Source organism: Nerophis ophidion, linkage group LG17, assembly GCF_033978795.1.
Source record: "Nerophis ophidion isolate RoL-2023_Sa linkage group LG17, RoL_Noph_v1.0, whole genome shotgun sequence".
Taxonomy (NCBI): Eukaryota; Metazoa; Chordata; class Actinopteri; order Syngnathiformes; family Syngnathidae; genus Nerophis; species Nerophis ophidion.
The window spans coordinates 51,759,305-51,777,599 of record NC_084627.1 but is presented as its reverse complement, the minus strand read 5'-3'; the positions used below and the strand labels follow the sequence as shown (position 1 = coordinate 51,777,599).

General features: G+C 41.6%; 1 protein-coding gene across 1 annotated transcript in view; it reads right to left on the bottom strand.

Moving 5' to 3' along the window:
• The window catches only part of c6 (complement component 6), a 58,404-nt gene extending 40,362 nt beyond the window's left edge, over window positions 1-18,042 (bottom strand). Inside the window, exons 1-7 of the mRNA XM_061877165.1 lie at window positions 17,797-18,042; window positions 15,904-16,080; window positions 15,671-15,827; window positions 12,936-13,080; window positions 8,266-8,407; window positions 4,961-5,099; window positions 4,483-4,659 (exon numbers count right to left, since the gene is read on the bottom strand). Coding sequence (XP_061733149.1) covers window positions 4,483-4,659; window positions 4,961-5,099; window positions 8,266-8,407; window positions 12,936-13,080; window positions 15,671-15,827; window positions 15,904-16,049 — 906 coding nt within the window. The 5' untranslated portion in view covers window positions 16,050-16,080; window positions 17,797-18,042. The remainder of the gene's footprint in view (window positions 1-4,482; window positions 4,660-4,960; window positions 5,100-8,265; window positions 8,408-12,935; window positions 13,081-15,670; window positions 15,828-15,903; window positions 16,081-17,796) is intronic.
• Window positions 18,043-18,295: the final 253 nt, after the last annotated feature.

Here is an 18,295-nt window from a genome sequence, read left to right as displayed (position 1 = left end):
ATGGCCTTTCCTTTTAACAACACTCAGTAAACGTTTGGGAACTCAGCAGACACCTTTTTAAAGCTTTTCAGGTGGAATTATTTCCCTTTCTTGCTTGATGTACAGCTCAAGTTCTTCAACAGTCCGGGGTCGCTAGTACCCGCACTCTTTTACTACGAAGCCACGCTGTTGTAACATGTGGCTTGGCATTGTCTTGCTGAAATAAGCAGGGGCGTCCATGATAACGTTGCTTAGATGACAACATATGTTGCTCCAAAATCTGTATGTACCTTTCAGCATTAATGGTGCCTTCACAGATGTGTAAGTTACCCATGTCTTGGGCACTAATACACCCCCATACCATCACACATGTGTAAGTTACCCATGTCTTGGGCACTAATACACCCCCATACCATCACACATGTGTAAGTTACCCATGCCTTGGGCACTAATACACCCCCATACCATCACACATGTGTAAGTTACCCATGCCTTGGGCACTAATACACCCCCATACCATCACACATGTATAAGTTACCCATGTCTTGGGCACTAATACACCCCCATACCATCACACATGTGTAAGTTACCCATGCCTTGGGCACTAATACACCCCCATACCATCACACATGTGTAAGTTACCCATGCCTTGGGCACTAATACACCCCCATACCATCACACATGTGTAAGTTACCCATGTCTTGGGCACTAATACACCCCCATACCATCACACATGTGTAAGTTACCCATGTCTTGGGCACTGATACACCCCCATACCATCACAGATGTGTAAGTTACCCATGTCTTGGGCACTAATGCACCCCCATACCATCACACATGTGTAAGTTACCCATGTCTTGGCCACTAATACACCCCCATACCATCACACATGTGTAAGTTACCCATGTCTTGGGCACTAATACACCCCCATACCATCACAGATGTGTAAGTTACCCATGTCTTGGGCACTAATGCACCCCCATACCATCACACATGTGTAAGTTACCCATGTCTTGGCCACTAATACACCCCCATACCATCACACATGTGTAAGTTACCCATGTCTTGGGCACTAATACACCCCCATACCATCACACATGTGTAAGTTACCCATGCCTTGGGCACTAATACACCCCCATACCATCACACATGTGTAAGTTACCCATGTCTTGGCCACTAATACACCCCCATACCATCACAGATGTGTAAGTTACCCATGTCTTGGGCACTAATACACCCCCATACCATCACACATGTGTAAGTTACCCATGTCTTGGCCACTAATACACCCCCATACCATCACAGATGTGTAAGTTACCCATGTCTTGGGCACTAATACACCCCCATACGATCACACATGTGTAAGTTACCCATGCCTTGGGCACTAATACACCCCCATACCATCACAGATGTGTAAGTTACCCATGTCTTGGGCACTAATACACCCCCATACGATCACACATGTGTAAGTTACCCATGTCTTGGCCACTAATACACCCCCATACCATCACAGATGTGTAAGTTACCCATGTCTTGGGCACTAATACACCCCCATACCATCACACATGTATAAGTTACCCATGCCTTGGGCACTAATACACCCCCATACCATCACACATGTGTAAGTTACCCATGCCTTGGGCACTAATACACCCCCATACCATCACACATGTGTAAGTTACCCATGCCTTGGGCACTAATACACCCCCATACCATCACACATGTGTAAGTTACCCATGCCTTGGGCACTAATACACCCCCATACCATCACACATGTGTAAGTTACCCATGCCTTGGGCACTAATACACCCCCATACCATCACACATGTGTAAGTTACCCATGCCTTGTTCACTAATACACCCCCATACCATCACACATGTGTAAGTTACCCATGTCTTGGGCACTAATACACCCCCATACCATCACACATGTGTAAGTTACCCATGCCTTGGGCACTAATACACCCCCATACCATCACACATGTGTAAGTTACCCATGCCTTGGGCACTAATACACCCCCATACCATCACACATGTGTAAGTTACCCATGCCTTGGGCACTAATACACCTCCATACCATCACACATGTGTAAGTTACCCATGTCTTGGGCACTAATACACCCCCATACCATCACACATGTGTAAGTTACCCATGTCTTGGGCACTAATACACCCCCATACCATCACACATGTGTAAGTTACCCATGCCTTGGCCACTAATACACCCCCATACCATCACACATGTGTAAGTTACCCATGCCTTGGGCACTAATACACCCCCATACCATCACACATGTGTAAGTTACCCATGCCTTGGGCACTAATACACCCCCATACCATCACACATGTGTAAGTTACCCATGTCTTGGGCACTAATACACCCCCATACCATCACACATGTGTAAGTTACCCATGCCTTGGGCACTAATACACCTCCATACCATCACAGATGCTGGCTTTTGAACTTTGTGCCTAGAAAAATCCAGATGGTTGAAAATAATTTGCAAATGATTGTATTCTGTTTTTATTTACGAATTACACAACATGCCAACTTCGCTGGTTTTGGGCTTTGTATAGCACGGGTGCTAAAAATGTACAATCCAAGGGCCATTTTTGTCCCCCAGTAACACTAACTTGCTTCGTCACCAATAATACAAAGCGGAGATGTTGATGTTTCGTTGAGATAGCATGTATTGAACCACGCAGCATCTTTGGTGCACAAAAGGTATCAATATGACCTGGTTAACTTCTTTATTTAGGAGAAAGTTTAGGCACCCCTGATCTATAGGACTTTTATGAGGGATTAAGGATCGTTAATTCTACGCACTGAAAAGTACAAGTGAGAGCAAACTTGATGATGACCAGATAACTAACTTTGAGTTTGTCATCATTTTATTATTTGTATATGTTGCAATGAAAAGTGGTTAAGTATTTGTTCAAGACGGGGGTCAGCAACCCACAGCTTAAGAGTCATATGCGGCTCTCTAGCGCCACCCTAGTGGCTCCCTGGACCTCTTTCAGATATGTGTGAAAATGGAAAAAGATTAAGAAAAAAAACATTTATTGTTTGAATATATTTTCTGTAGGAGAACAAACATGACACAAATCTTCCTAATTGTTAGAAATCCCACTGTTTGTGTTATACATGCTTCAGAGGACTTGGCCAGCGCTGCTTTGTCCTAATCATTTCAGCGATAATTGAACACATCGTAGTTGAGAACGATGTGTTTTATTTGTCGAATTTTGTCCACCAAATGTTTTATGCTGTGCGTGAATGCACAAAGGTGAGTGTGGAGATTCAACTGTAGACACGGCACCAGAGCCAATTGGGCAGTTTTTAATAAAGGTTTTAATCTACATAGGTTTTATCAAAGGTATTTCTCCCCCAGAACGTGACTTTTCAGTCACGTCCGTATCCTTTCTCTCCTCCTTCTCCCAGCCGCTTCCCGTCGAAGACAACAGATAATTAGATTAACATGTACCACCCGTGAAATGTAATCACCTGCCAGCTGTCAGCACTGCCACGTCCCCGTCTGATGGTGCTCTGTCCTCAGCACCATGGACAGAGGCGGTGACATTTGCTCCAGCAAGCAGCGCTGGACACATCTTCCTCCACAGTGAGCTTTATTGATTTTATTGATTTGCTGGAGTGCTTATCAGGCATATTTGGTCAATCCATGACTGCAAGCTAATCGATGCTATCACGCTATTTAGGCTAGCTGTATAAAATATTGTATTATTATGCCTCGTTTGTAGGTATATTTGAGCTCGTTTAGTATCCTTTACTTTGATCCTCTTGGTATATAATTTAGTTTTGCATGTCTCATGACACATTATCTGTATGTACTATTAGCTGCATTTCTCATAGGTGTGTGCCATGTTGTTCCAGACCACAGCAAACCTTACCCAGCTGGCAAAGATTGTTATAAATCCATTAAAAGAAGACAGCCTGCCGTTTCCTTAAACTTGGACTCACACATCTATACTTTTGATCATTGTGAGCCAGTCATTTCCAGAAGTTACTTCATCCTGTTAGAAGCCTCCATTTTACAAATGATTTCCGATGTTGCAAAAATGTGTAGAATAAGTAATAAAATACAACATTTTTGTCCACGAAGATTTGCTTCAGCCTTTGATAGTAGGCTAATATAGCTAATATGGACATCATGTGTTGCCTTCATCCATCTTTCCATCCATCCATTTTCTACCGCTTATTCCCTTTTAAGGTCGAGGGGGGCGCTAGTGCCTATCTCAGCTACAATCGGGTGGAAGGCGGGGTACACCCTGGACAAGTCGCCACCTCACCACAAGTGTTGCCTTCATTATAACAGTTCTATTAAGGCTTTTAATATTTTGTGGCTCTAGACAGATTATTTTTGTTATTTTAGGTCCAATATGGATCTTTCAACATTTTGGGTTGCTGACCCCTGGTTGAAGATAAGGTCCAGTTGGGCAGGTCAATAGTGCGTTACCATACCTTTTCTTTTTTTTTTGTTAACTCACCATTTTCTTTGAGGCTTCAAACGCAGCCTTGTATGATGTCATCTTTGGCAGAAATTGCCAGAAGAAGCCATGTCTCTTGGGGTCTTCATTGTCTTGGTGGGAAGTAGAGGTCTTCACTTGAATGGACTCAGTGTGGAGTGGCTTAGGATCTGTGCTGAAATCTTCCAGCATGCCAACCTTTGCAACCACAACAGAAACTAACATATAATGTATACTCACCTGAAACATTTCTTGTGTGATTAGCAAAGATATCATTAAGTGTTTATGTAACAACGCAGCGCTGAAACAATCTGATAGTCAATGACTACAATCATGTACATTAATAAGTGACCAACCAAATAGTTCGAAAACATACTAAAAAATAGTAATAGGTATCAAAAACGACCAATCATCTTGTCTAAAACTGTTTGACTCCCCTTCCAGACTTCAGTGTGCAAAATAAAATACATATTGGAGAATGATTTAATGTCAACTTTACCTTGATATCAAAGCTGTCAAAGTTATGAGGTACTCGATGGTAGAGAAGTGTACTCTGAGGCCGCCGGATGATGCAATTTTCGCCCATAAACATATTGTTCAGGACTGCCCCTCTGGGCTCATTTGCCAGCGCATCAAACCTAAAAAAAAATATGCAAGTTAAATGCATAACATGTCACCATTTTTTATATTAATGTAAGATTGCTTTATTCTTGAACATTTCAGTATCAATTATATCATTAGTATTAGGGATCTTTAATTACATTAGTCCAGGGGACACAATGTTTTTTTAATATGTATATGTGCTCAATACCGGGATAAAGTGATAATTGTTTGGTCAGGAAAAACACAGAGGTTATTTCATCCCTACAAGCCTGTTTCGCAGTTTTCTCTGCTCTTCAGGGAATTTTTCAGAGAAACCTGCAAAACAGGCTTGTAGGGATTAAATAGCCTCTGTGTTTTCTCGTGACCTAACATTAGGGTTATATATATATATATATATATATATATATATATATATATATATATATATATATATATATATATATATATATATATATATATATACACACACAGTATATGTGGCTGTCAAAAATAATGAATCAACTCATGTGATTAATCACAAAAAATATTGCATTGATCCTTTGTGCACGCAGGTTAATCACCTCTATTTTGAGCACATATACTGAACGCAGTCATGAGAAGAACATGCAAACTCCACACAGAAAGATCCCGAGCCCGGGATTGAACCCAGGACTACTCAGGACCTTCGTATTGGGAGGCAGATGCCCCAACCCCTCTTCCACCATGTTGCCCATATATATATATATATATATATATATATATATATATATATCACACGTCTTTAAAGGTCATAGGTAATTGCCTATAAACAATAGAAACACAACATAAGTAAACATTTCACAAGTATTGTCCATAGTGGTGAAATAGTGGTTGTCTCACTTCCCACCTGATGCACCTGCTTTGACACTGAGGAGAACCAGACCTGAATGAGGCAGAGTTAAGAAAGGTTTGTAGCTGGGTACCACCTGGCCGCACAGCTGGTGGCACTTCAGGCTGATTGAACAAGTAGGGGGGAATCTACCGTCCCTCGATTATGTGGCCAAGGGTGGGTGTTGTCTTCCATGTTTCACTCTGCCACCATGCCCTGGCTCCTCCCCTGTCAGGTGTGCTTACCTGTCAGGTGGTGCTGGGGTGAGACACCACAATATACTGTGTATATATATATATATATATATATATATATATATATATATATATATATATATATATCTACTTTGATTGATTGATTGGTTGATACAAATCTTGTTAATCCATTGTCATTAGAAATATTCAACCATTCAACCTTTTTAAATACTTTTTTTTCAGAAGAGGAGCAGACGAGATGACTCCCAACACAAAAGGATTTCATTTATGACCTAGAACTCAACCATTAGCCCTCACATCCATAATGATGAAGTGATTGGAGAAACTGCTGCTCTACATCATCCTTCCAGTTGTCAGCCCACACCTGGACCCCCTCCAGTTGGCCTCCAGGGCCAGTTTGGGCAGAGAGGATGCTGTGGTCTGCCTGCTGCATCTCCTCCTTCAGCATCTGGACTCCCCAGGCAACTTTGCCGGGATCCTCTTCGTGGACTTCAGCTCCGCCTTCAACTCCCTACAGAAGCATCTATTGATCCAGAAACTACACCAGCTCAACATCCCCCCTCAGCTGACCCACCTCACCCACAACTTCCTCACCGACTGACTGCAGGCGGTAAAGGTGGGCTCAAACACATCCCCGATGCTTACCATCAACACCGGAGTCCCACAGGGGTGTGTGTTGAGCCCTTTCCTGTACACACTCTACACCAGTGGTTCTCAGATGGGGGTACGCGTACCCCTGGGGGTACTTGAAGGTATGCCAAGGGGTACGTGAGATTTTTAAAAAATATATTCTTAAAGTAGCAACAATTCAAAAATCATTTTTACATATATTTATTGAATAATACTTCAACAAAATATGAATGTAAGTTCATAAAGTGTAAAAAAAAATGCAACAATGCAATATTCAGTGTTGACAGCTAGATTTTTTGTGGACATGTTCCATAAATATTGATGTTAAAGATTTCTCTTTTTGTGAAGAAATGTTTAGAATAAAGTTGATGAATCCAGATGGATCTCTATTACAATCCCCAAAGAGGGCACTTTAAGTTGATGATTACTTCTATGTGTGGAAATCTGCATTTAGAATTGAATCACTTGTTTATTTAAAAAAAAAAATTCTGTTAATTTTATATCTTTTTTTCCAAATAGTTGAAGAAAGACCACTACAAATGAGCAATATTTTGCACTGTTATACAATTGAATAAATCAGAAACTGATGACATAGTGCTGTATTTTACTTCTTTATCTCTTTTTTTCAACCAAAAATGCTTTGTTCTGATTAGGGGGTACTTGAATTAAAAACATGTTCACAGGGGGTACACCACTGAAAAAAGTTTGAGAACCTCTGCTCTGCACCAATGACCTCCATAGCATCTCACCCATCACAACACACTTAAAATACTCGGGTGACACATCCATTCTTGCATCATCCTCTCCATCAGTCAATCCATCCTGGACTATCATAACACAGTCAAACATTCCACAGAGTCATGCACAGCCACTTATCTGGAAATCAATGTCAATAAAACAGAAGTAATATGGTTCAACCCCCCCTCACCTCAGCTCCCCATCATCATAAACATACCTGGGCGTAACCTTGGACAACAAACTCACATTTGATCGGCACACCGCGGACATTCATGAAAAGAAGTCAGCAAAGACTGTCAGCCATCCAAAAACTTAGAGGACTAAACGTTGCACCTTATCTCCTGTTATTACTTTACCAAAGTATTGTTTAAGCCATCCTTATCTACTGTTCCACGTGTTTTTTCACCATGCTTTCTGGAACTCATCGGCCTACCCACACCCAACATTTCAAATTCAAACCACAGGTCCATCATTCCACTGGCAAAAAGGATAGTCCAGGATATCAGTCACCCACTACACCAAGACATCATCCCACTACCATCAGGGCGCAGGCACAGAACCATCAAATTCAGGAAAAGCCGTATCCCTGCAACTATAGCCGCCCTTAACAGCAGGCCTGACAAGTCTGTAAATGTGTTGGTCATGTATGATGTCTTTTTGTTATTTTTGTTTTGTGATGTGCAATGTCTATATGTTTAAATGTAGGGCAGTGAAAATGAATTTCTCCAACGGAAGGCACAACACAGAACAATTTCTATTTCTTTGGCTTACCCATTTCCCACCAGGTCCGCCCCGGGAGCCACTCTCTTCTCGGCTGGACACACGACTTTGAAGTCGCCGCAGTCCCTCTCGTCGGAGTTATCTTCACAGTCGTTCTGTTTGTTGCACAATAGCGTGGTGTTGAGGCAGCGTCCTGAAGAAGAAAACAACAACTTCAACTGGGCGTATCTCGATAAATAATAACAATGTGAAATATCCCAAGAATGAATGATTCTGGTACAGTTTATGACGATGTTGATGCTGCAACAACATAAATACTCGTTATGCATGGGAACAGATGAGTAAGAATTATTGTGCGGGATTTTAAAAAAGCAAGGAGAGCTTTAAATAAAAGATGGTTAAGAAGGTGGGTTGGAGAAATTACAGGACTTGTGTTTTCGACATGACTTTCAATGTGAAAGGCTTCAGGTTCCCTGTGAGTTCTTGACATAAAGCCTGATGATAAAGCAGTACACCTGCAGAGAGTTCCAACAGGCGTTTTGTCCACAGTAAGGACACACATCCAGTATACTGTAACTACAATCCCTGTTTCCATATGAGTTGGGAAATTGTGTTAGATGTAAAAATAAACAGAATACAATGATTTGCAAATCCTTTTCAAGCCATATTCAGTTGAATATGCTACAAAGACAACATATTTGATGTTCAAACTCATAAACTTTGTTTTTTTTTTTTTGCAAATAATAATTAACTTAGAATTTCATGGCTGCAACACATGCCAAAGTAGTTGGGAAAGGGCATGTTCACCACTGTGTTACATCACCTTTTCTTTTAACAACACTCAATAAAAGTTTGGGAACTGAGGAAACTAATTTTTGAAGCTTTGAAAGTGGAATTCTTTCCCATTCTTGTTTTATGTAGAGCTTCAGTCGTTCAACAGTCGTATTTTACGCTTCATAATGCGCCACACATTTTCCATGGGAGACAGGTCTGGACTGCAGGCGGGCCAAGAAAGTACCCGCACTCTTTTTTTTACAAAGCCACGCTGTTGTAACACGTGCTGAATGTAGCTTGGCATCGTCTTGCTGAAATAAGCAGGGGCGTCCATGAAAAAGATGGCGCTTAGATGGGAGCATATGTTGTTCCAAAACCTGTATGTACCTTTCAGCATTAATGGTGCCTTCACACATGTGTAAGTTACCCATGCCTTGGTCACTAATACACCCCCATACCATCACACATGTGTAAGTTACCCATGCCTTGGGCACTAATACACCCCCATACCATCACACATGTGTAAGTTACCCATGTCTTGGGCACTAATACACCCCCATACCATCACACATGTGTAAGTTACCCATGTCTTGGGCACTAATACACCCCCATACCATCACACATGTGTAAGTTACCCATGTCTTGGACACCAATACACCCCCTTACCATCACACATGTGTAAGTTACCCATGTCTTGGGCACTAATACACCCCCATACCATCACACATGTGTAAGTTACCCATGTCTTGGGCACTAATACACCCCCATACCATCACACATGTGTAAGTTACCCATGTCTTGGGCACTAATACACCCCATACCATCACACATGTGTAAGTTACCCATGCCTTGGGCACTAATACACCCCCATACCATCACACATGTGTAAGTTACCCATGTCTTGGGCACTAATACACCCCCATACCATCACACATGTGTAAGTTACCCATGCCTTGGGCACTAATACACCCCCATACCATCACACATGTGTAAGTTACCCATGTCTTGGGCACTAATACACCCCCATACCATCACACATGTGTAAGTTACCCATGTCTTGGGCACTAATACACCCCCATACCATCACACATGTGTAAGTTACCCATGTCTTGGACACTAATACACCCCCTTACCATCACACATGTGTAAGTTACCCATGTCTTGGGCACTAATACACCCCCATACCATCACACATGTGTAAGTTACCCATGTCTTGGGCACTAATACACCCCCATACCATCACACATGTGTAAGTTACCCATGTCTTGGGCACTAATACACCCCCATACCATCACACATGTGTAAGTTACCCATGCCTTGGCCACTAATACACCCCCATACCATCACACATGTGTAAGTTACCCATGTCTTGGGCACTAATACACCCCCACACCATCACACATGTGTAAGTTACCCATGCCTTGGCCACTAATACACCCCCATACCATCACACATGTGTAAGTTACCCATGTCTTGGGCACTAATACACCCCCATACCATCCCACATGTGTAAGTTACCCATGCCTTGGGCACTAATACACCCCCATACCATCACACATGTGTAAGTTACGCATGCCTTGGGCACTAATACACCCCCATACCATCACACATGTGTAAGTTAGCCATGTCTTGGGCACTAATACACCCCCATACCATCACAGATGTGTAAGTTACCCATGCCTTGGGCACTAATACACCCCCATACCATCACACATGTGTAAGTTACGCATGCCTTGGGCACTAATACACCCCCATACCATCACACATGTGTAAGTTAGCCATGTCTTGGGCACTAATACACCCCCATACCATCACACATGTGTAAGTTACCCATGCCTTGGCCACTAATACACCCCCATACCATCACACATGTGTAAGTTACCCATGTCTTGGGCACTAATACACCCCCATACCATCCCACATGTGTAAGTTACCCATGCCTTGGGCACTAATACACCCCCATACCATCACACATGTGTAAGTTACGCATGCCTTGGGCACTAATACACCCCCATACCATCACACATGTGTAAGTTAGCCATGTCTTGGGCACTAATACACCCCCATACCATCACAGATGTGTAAGTTACCCATGCCTTGGGCACTAATACACCCCCATACCATCACAGATGTGTAAGTTACGCATGCCTTGGCCACTAATACACCCCCATACCATCACAGATGTGTAAGTTACGCATGCCTTGGGCACTAATACACCCCCATACCATCACACATGTGTAAGTTACCCATGCCTTGGGCACTAATACACCCCCATACCATCACACATGTGTAAGTTACCCATGTCTTGGGCACTAATACACCCCCTTACCATCACACATGTGTAAGTTACCCATGCCTTGGGCACTAATACACCCCCATACCATCACAGATGTGTAAGTTACGCATGCCTTGGCCACTAATACACCCCCATACCATCACACATGTGTAAGTTACCCATGCCTTGGGCACTAATACACCCCCATACCATCACACATGTGTAAGTTACCCATGTCTTGGGCACTAATACACCCCCTTACCATCACACATGTGTAAGTTACCCATGCCTTGGGCACTAATACACCCCCATACCATCACAGATGTGTAAGTTACGCATGCCTTGGCCACTAATACACCCCCATACCATCACACATGTGTAAGTTACCCATGTCTTGGGCACTAATACACCCCCATACCATCACACATGTGTAAATTACCCATGCCTTGGGCACTAATACACCCCCATACCATCACACATGTGTAAGTTACCCATGCCTTGGGAACTAATACACCCCCATACCATCACACATGTGTAAGTTACCCATGTCTTGGGCACTAATACACCCCCATACCATCACACATGTGTAAGTTACCCATGCCTTGGCCACTAATACACCCCCATACCATCACACATGTGTAAGTTACCCATGTCTTGGGCACTAATACACCCCCATACCATCCCACATGTGTAAGTTACCCATGCCTTGGGCACTAATACACCCCCATACCATCACACATGTGTAAGTTACCCATGTCTTGGGCACTAATACACCCCCATACCATCACACATGTGTAAGTTACCCATGTCTTGGGCACTAATACACCCCCATACCATCACACATGTGTAAGTTACCCATGCCTTGGGCACTAATACACCCCATACCATCACAGATGTGTAAGTTACCCATGCCTTGGGCACTAATACACCCCCATACCATCACACATGTGTAAGTTACCCATGCCTTGGCCACTAATACACCCCCATACCATCACACATGTGTAAGTTACCCATGTCTTGGGCACTAATACACCCCCATACCATCACACATGTGTAAGTTACCCATGCCTTAGGCACTAATACACCCCCATACCATCACACATGCTGGCTTTTACACTTTGCGTGGATAACAATCCGGATGGTTATTTTCCTCTTTGGTCCGGAGGACACCATGTTGAATATTTGACTATTTGCTCACACAGTTGTGGACAAAGGGGTGTACCTCGCCCCATCCTTTCTTGTGAAAGACTGAGCATTTTTTGGGAAGCTGTTTTTATAGCCAATCATGGCACCCACCTGTTCCCAATTAGCCTGCACACCTGTGGGATGTTCCAAATAAGTGTTTGATGAGCATTCCTCAACTTTATCAGTATTTATTGCCACCTTTCCCAACTTCTTTGTCACGTGTTGCTGGCATCAAATTCTAAAGTTAATGATTATTTGCAACAAAAAAATAAAGTTTATGAGTTTCAACATGAAATATGTTGTCTTTGTAGCATATTCAACTGAATATGGCTTGAAAAGGGTTTCCCTGCTTAGGCTGTTGCCCCCGCGACCCGACCTCGGATAAGCGGAAGATGATGGATGGATGGATGGATGGATGTATTCTGTTTATATTTACATCTAACACAATGGAATTGGTGTTTGTTTCACAGCATGCAGCCATGCCTACCATTATCACATTTGAAGTTGTCCCTGCAGTGGACGGGTGGCAGCTTGCACTCTGTGGCAGGATAGCAGGGCCTCTCCTCGGTCAGCTCCACACTGCAAGGGGACCCACCGAACTGGGATGGCCTTTGGACTGACCTGGTCCGTAACTATGACAACAACAGAAGCACTTTGTTGTAAGATATAGACCGACACCACAGGAGCTGGTCATCAAGCACAATAAACTGGACTATCTTTTCTCTTATGGCCATTGTCTTTTTGCTGTCCCGGGATAGTTTGTCACGTCTCACAAAGCTTTGGGCCGGCGTGACTTGATGAAGCCAGAGAAATCTTCATGTTCTTTCTGGTGGTGTTTTTTCAAATGTGGGATGAGCTTGCTTGTATTGAACCTTCCTAGTTCTGTCCCTCCACGGGACATTTGGGCCTGACAAATGTTGCATTTAGCCGCCACAGCTTTGTCCGAGTTGACCTTCAAATGCTTCCACACAGCCGACATGACGAGTAGTGATGTGCTTGCAGCAAAGTGTAGTCATTCACTACACTTTGCTGCAAGCACACACCTTGTCGTTGTTGTCATCACCTGGGCTGTGCACACTGGATCAGAGACGCTCTTCTTCCGCCGCCAGATAACTGGGGGGCATTGCCGCCACCTACTGTGTTGGAGTGGGATCAAACCAGAGTCACCTATCATACAAGTTCTGCAACACTAAATGGACAACTTATATCAGAGTGCTTGTATCGGACTTTTTAGATTCAGTCCCATAAAATCCGATATTCACTTTTTTGGCTAATATTGGACTGATTTCCGATATCAATATAGGATCGGGACATACCTAGTATTTCCTGATGGACGAGGGTCCCGGTGTGATTGCAGCCAGGCACGTAAGAAAACCCTCGTCTCCATGGCAACGTCTCTATCGATTTCACTGCTTTTCCACTAACGCAGGGGTAGGCAACCCAGAACGTTGAAAGAGCCATTTTGGAGCCAAATAACACAACGATGTCAAGCTCCATTCATATACAACTTGAGGGCCGCACTAACATTAAACTTTCATATTAAGGTGGGGGCCGCAAAATAATGTCTGCGTGTCTGAGACCCCTGTTTTGGATGTTTAAGATGTAAAGTGTAGCTGACATTATGATGTGCACTCATGTTTTTTAGTGGCCGCAAGTCTTCAACTAGACTAAGTCTTCCAATGGTTGGAATCTGTGCTTATGGATGAAATACTAGTTACTATGGTCATCTAATTAGTTACTATGGTCATCTAATTAGTTACTATGGTCATCTAATTAGTTACTATGGTCATCTAATTAGTTACTATGTTCATCTAATTAGTTACTATGGTCATCTAATTAGTTACTATGCCCATCTAATTAGTTACTATGTTCATCTAATTAGTTACTATGCTCATCTAATTAGTTACTGTGGTCATCTAATTAGTTACTATGGTCATCTAATTAGTTACTATGGTCATCTAATTAGTTACTATGTTCATCTAATTAGTTACTATGGTCATCTAATTGGTTATTATGGTCACCTAATTAGTTACTATGGTCATCTAATTAGTTACTATGGTCATCTAATTAGTTATTATGGTCATCTAATTAGTTACTATGGTCATCTAATTAGTTAATATGGTCATCTAATTAGGTACTATGGTCATCTAATGAGTTACTATGGTCATCTAATTAGGTACTATTGTCATTTAATTGGTTACTGTTGTCATCTAATTAGTTACTATTGTCATCTAATTAGTTACCATGATCATCTAATTAGTTACTATGGTCATCTAATTAGTTACTATGGTCATCTAATTACTTACTATGGTCATCTAATTAGTTACTATGTTCATCTAATTAGTTACTATGTTCATCTAATTAGTTACTATGGTCATCTAATTAGTTACTATGGTCATCTAATTAGTTACTATGGTCATCTAATTACTTACTATGGTCATCTAATTAGTTACTATGGTCATCTAATTAGTTACTATGGTCATCTAATTAGTTACTATGGTCATCTAATTACTTACTATGGTCATCTAATTAGTTACTATGTTCATCTAATTAGTTACTATGTTCATCTAATTAGTTACTATGGTCATCTAATTAGTTACTATGGTCATCTAATTAGTTACTATGGTCATCTAATTAGTTACTATGGTCATTTAATTACTTACTATGGTCATCTAATTAGTTACTATGGTCATCTAATTAGTTACTATGGTAATGTAAGTCACGGCAGCTCAGTCGAGGTACCAAGAGGTGTGGGCGGAAGGTGTTTCCACAGACAAGGAAAGGAGATGTTGACAACGACGTTGTAAAGCTAGTGATGTATCAGATACATCAGATTGTTTATTTTGTACCTTTTGCGTTAATTTTTCACTGGACTTTTGTTGTGTTTCAGTTGTTTGTAAAATATGTCAATTGAAAAGTGGGTGTGGCATTCATATGTTGTCAATATTCAGTGTTTTATCCTTCATGTAAAAATGTGAAATTCCATTTAGTTTTTTAAGGGGGTCTGTCATGATGTTTTTAGCATTCAATCCGACATTATTGTGAGGTTTTGTATTAGTGTTCCGAAAAATAAATAACCGGCCCCCAGACACATTTTTCTCTCTAAATGTGGCCCCCAAGTCAAAATAATTGCCCAGGCCTGATATGGACAGAATTGCACTCTAAAAAAAATGAAACATGGAAGTTGTGTTATTTGCTTCAGAGTATTGCAGTTGTTCTTGCCTGTTTCTTGGCACAGGGGGAGCAGGCAGACCAGGGCCCGAAGTCTGTCAGCACACAATTGATGGGACAAGCGGGCACATTGCAAGCACGTCGATCACGACTCTCGCACAGCTGAGGACAGCTGCTCTTCCAGTAGTAGTCGTCATATTTAATGTCCCTGTCAAAACAATCCCATTCAGCAGCTGCTGGAATTGTCTGATCACTTGAGGTAAGTAATAGTGTTTGTGTCTCACCTGTGTCTGTGTTGTGTGCCGTGGTTGCAGGTCCTAGAGCAGGCCGACCACGGGCCCCAAGGGTAACGGTCGCAAAAGCAAGACAGGCCGGCTGATATGAAGTTTAGGAACTGGAGCAACCAAAATAAACGAGTGGGAGAAGCCATCGAGCCAATTCCAACCCAAAAGTCGGAAGAACTGAAGGAAAATAGTAGTTTTTGTTAAAAAAAAAACCCAAACCAGTGAAGTCGTCTTGTTGTGTAAATCGTAAATAAAAACAGAATATAATGATTTGCTAATTATTTTCAACTTATATTCAATTGAATAGACTGCAAGGACAAGATATTTCATGTTCAAACGGAAAAACGTAATTTTTGTTTGCAAATAATTATTAACTTAGAATGGAATGGCAGCAACACATTGCAAAAAAGTTGGCCTTGTTACCAGTGTGTTACATGGCCTTTCCTTTTAACAACACTCAGTAAAGGTTTGGGAACTGAGGAGACACATTTCTGAAGCTTTTCAGCTCGAAGCTCAGACAAAACCATCCTGGCAAGCTAAATGTCTTCTAAGACAATCTGAACCGTTTGGTTGCGTTCAATTCAATGCCATAGATCAAGGGTGTCCAAACATTTTCCAACAAGTGCAACACACTGAAAAATACAATTATGTTGGACCATGTTGATATCTTTTTATTTTCAATACAGTTGTACATGTTAATTCACACTTAGGCTATTTTTTATTTTAACTTTTCAGGTTTCCCTTAAGTTTGGGTCTCAGTAAGCCGAGTATATATATATATATATATATATATATATATATATATATATATGTATACACACACACAGGGGATGACATATCCTCTTGTGTTTTTCCCTGACATAAGTTGTCACCACCAGCTGCCAACTTGTGGTTTGTATTCAGTTTTCCTCTGTTGGTGCAGTTGACCTTGTGACCTCACTTCAGTTCTTTTTCCTCTAGAGTTCCTGTTTTCCTCTTGTGAGGGGAGTTGCGAGACGTGCACAGCTGCTTCCCATTTTCCCCGGAGGATATTTAATCTGCACCTTGGCAGCTGGATGGCACTTGGCGATTCTACTCCTTGGCTCCAAGACTGACAACCTCAGTGTCATATCCAACTTGTTATCCTGATTGCTCCCGGTGCCGTCCAGCCTGCTTCTTGGTCAGTGGTTGCACGTCTTGCAACTCCAGCCTAAGTTTAGTCCTGGTTATTATATAGCTTTTGTTGTTTTTTCACGAAGCCCATCTTTAGTTTACCTTTTTGCTTCGTCGCCTTTAGTTCTCTCCTATGTGGAGCACCCTTAGTTGTGAGTACATTATTAAGAGTAAAGAAACTGTTCTACTCACCTCTTGTCCGTCTGCATCCTTGGGTTCCTCGTAAATTAAGACGTACCAAGCCGTGACAATAACCTATATTTCACTGTACCCCGGTATTGAGCACTGTATAATGGATAAACCACAGCAACCTTGAATATATATATATATATATATATATATATATATATATATATATATATATATATATATATATATATATAGGGGCTATCAACAAAAACAAGTTTACGATTAATCATAAAACAATGTAATAGTCTTTGAATCCAAATTAAAGGTGTGATTCATCTGATTTATAAAACATTAATCATTGTGCAGCACTAATGATAAATATAGATATTCACTTTCACATTCACACTCAGGCCCACCTGGCAGCAAAGCAGGTGTGCTTACCACATGCAGCCCAGTGAAAGATGTACACTCTATGCACATGAATACAAATATTGTATTAGCTGCATATCAAAAACATGTATTAGTCCTTTTTTTTAATATTCTATTAAATCATTCATACAAGTAACAATACACAAAGTAATAAGACAAAAAGTTTATGAGAAAAAGACTTACCTGACACAATGACAGCTGTAAGTGATGTGGTCTGCACTGCAGGCTGAGCTAAATCTGAACTGAGGTTTGTGTTGAGAGATATAAACACCCTTCCCTGGAATTCTCCCAGTGCATCATAGTTTTTCTTCACCAAGATTCCCTCTCGGAAATCACAATTGTCTCCAAATAGCTGAACCTGACACCAAAAGTCAGAACACAATGTTACATGAACCGACTGTCCTCCCCAAAGTACGGGAAGAAATACTGCAGAGTTTCCCGTCTGTGAGATGTCTTCCAGATGTTTTGTGTCGAGGTTTGGCAGCTTTTGGGGGCCCTGAAATAACTTGTACTCCCAGATTTGCTCAATCCGGTTAAAGCCATTCAGAACACAAAACTCCATAAATCATTTCAATGTGCAACCATTCCTCGTTTATCTGTTCTGGACATGGCCGTGGTAAACAGATTCTTGTGAAAGAGCAGCAATCATTCATTATGAATGAGACGAGGTGGCGACTTGTCC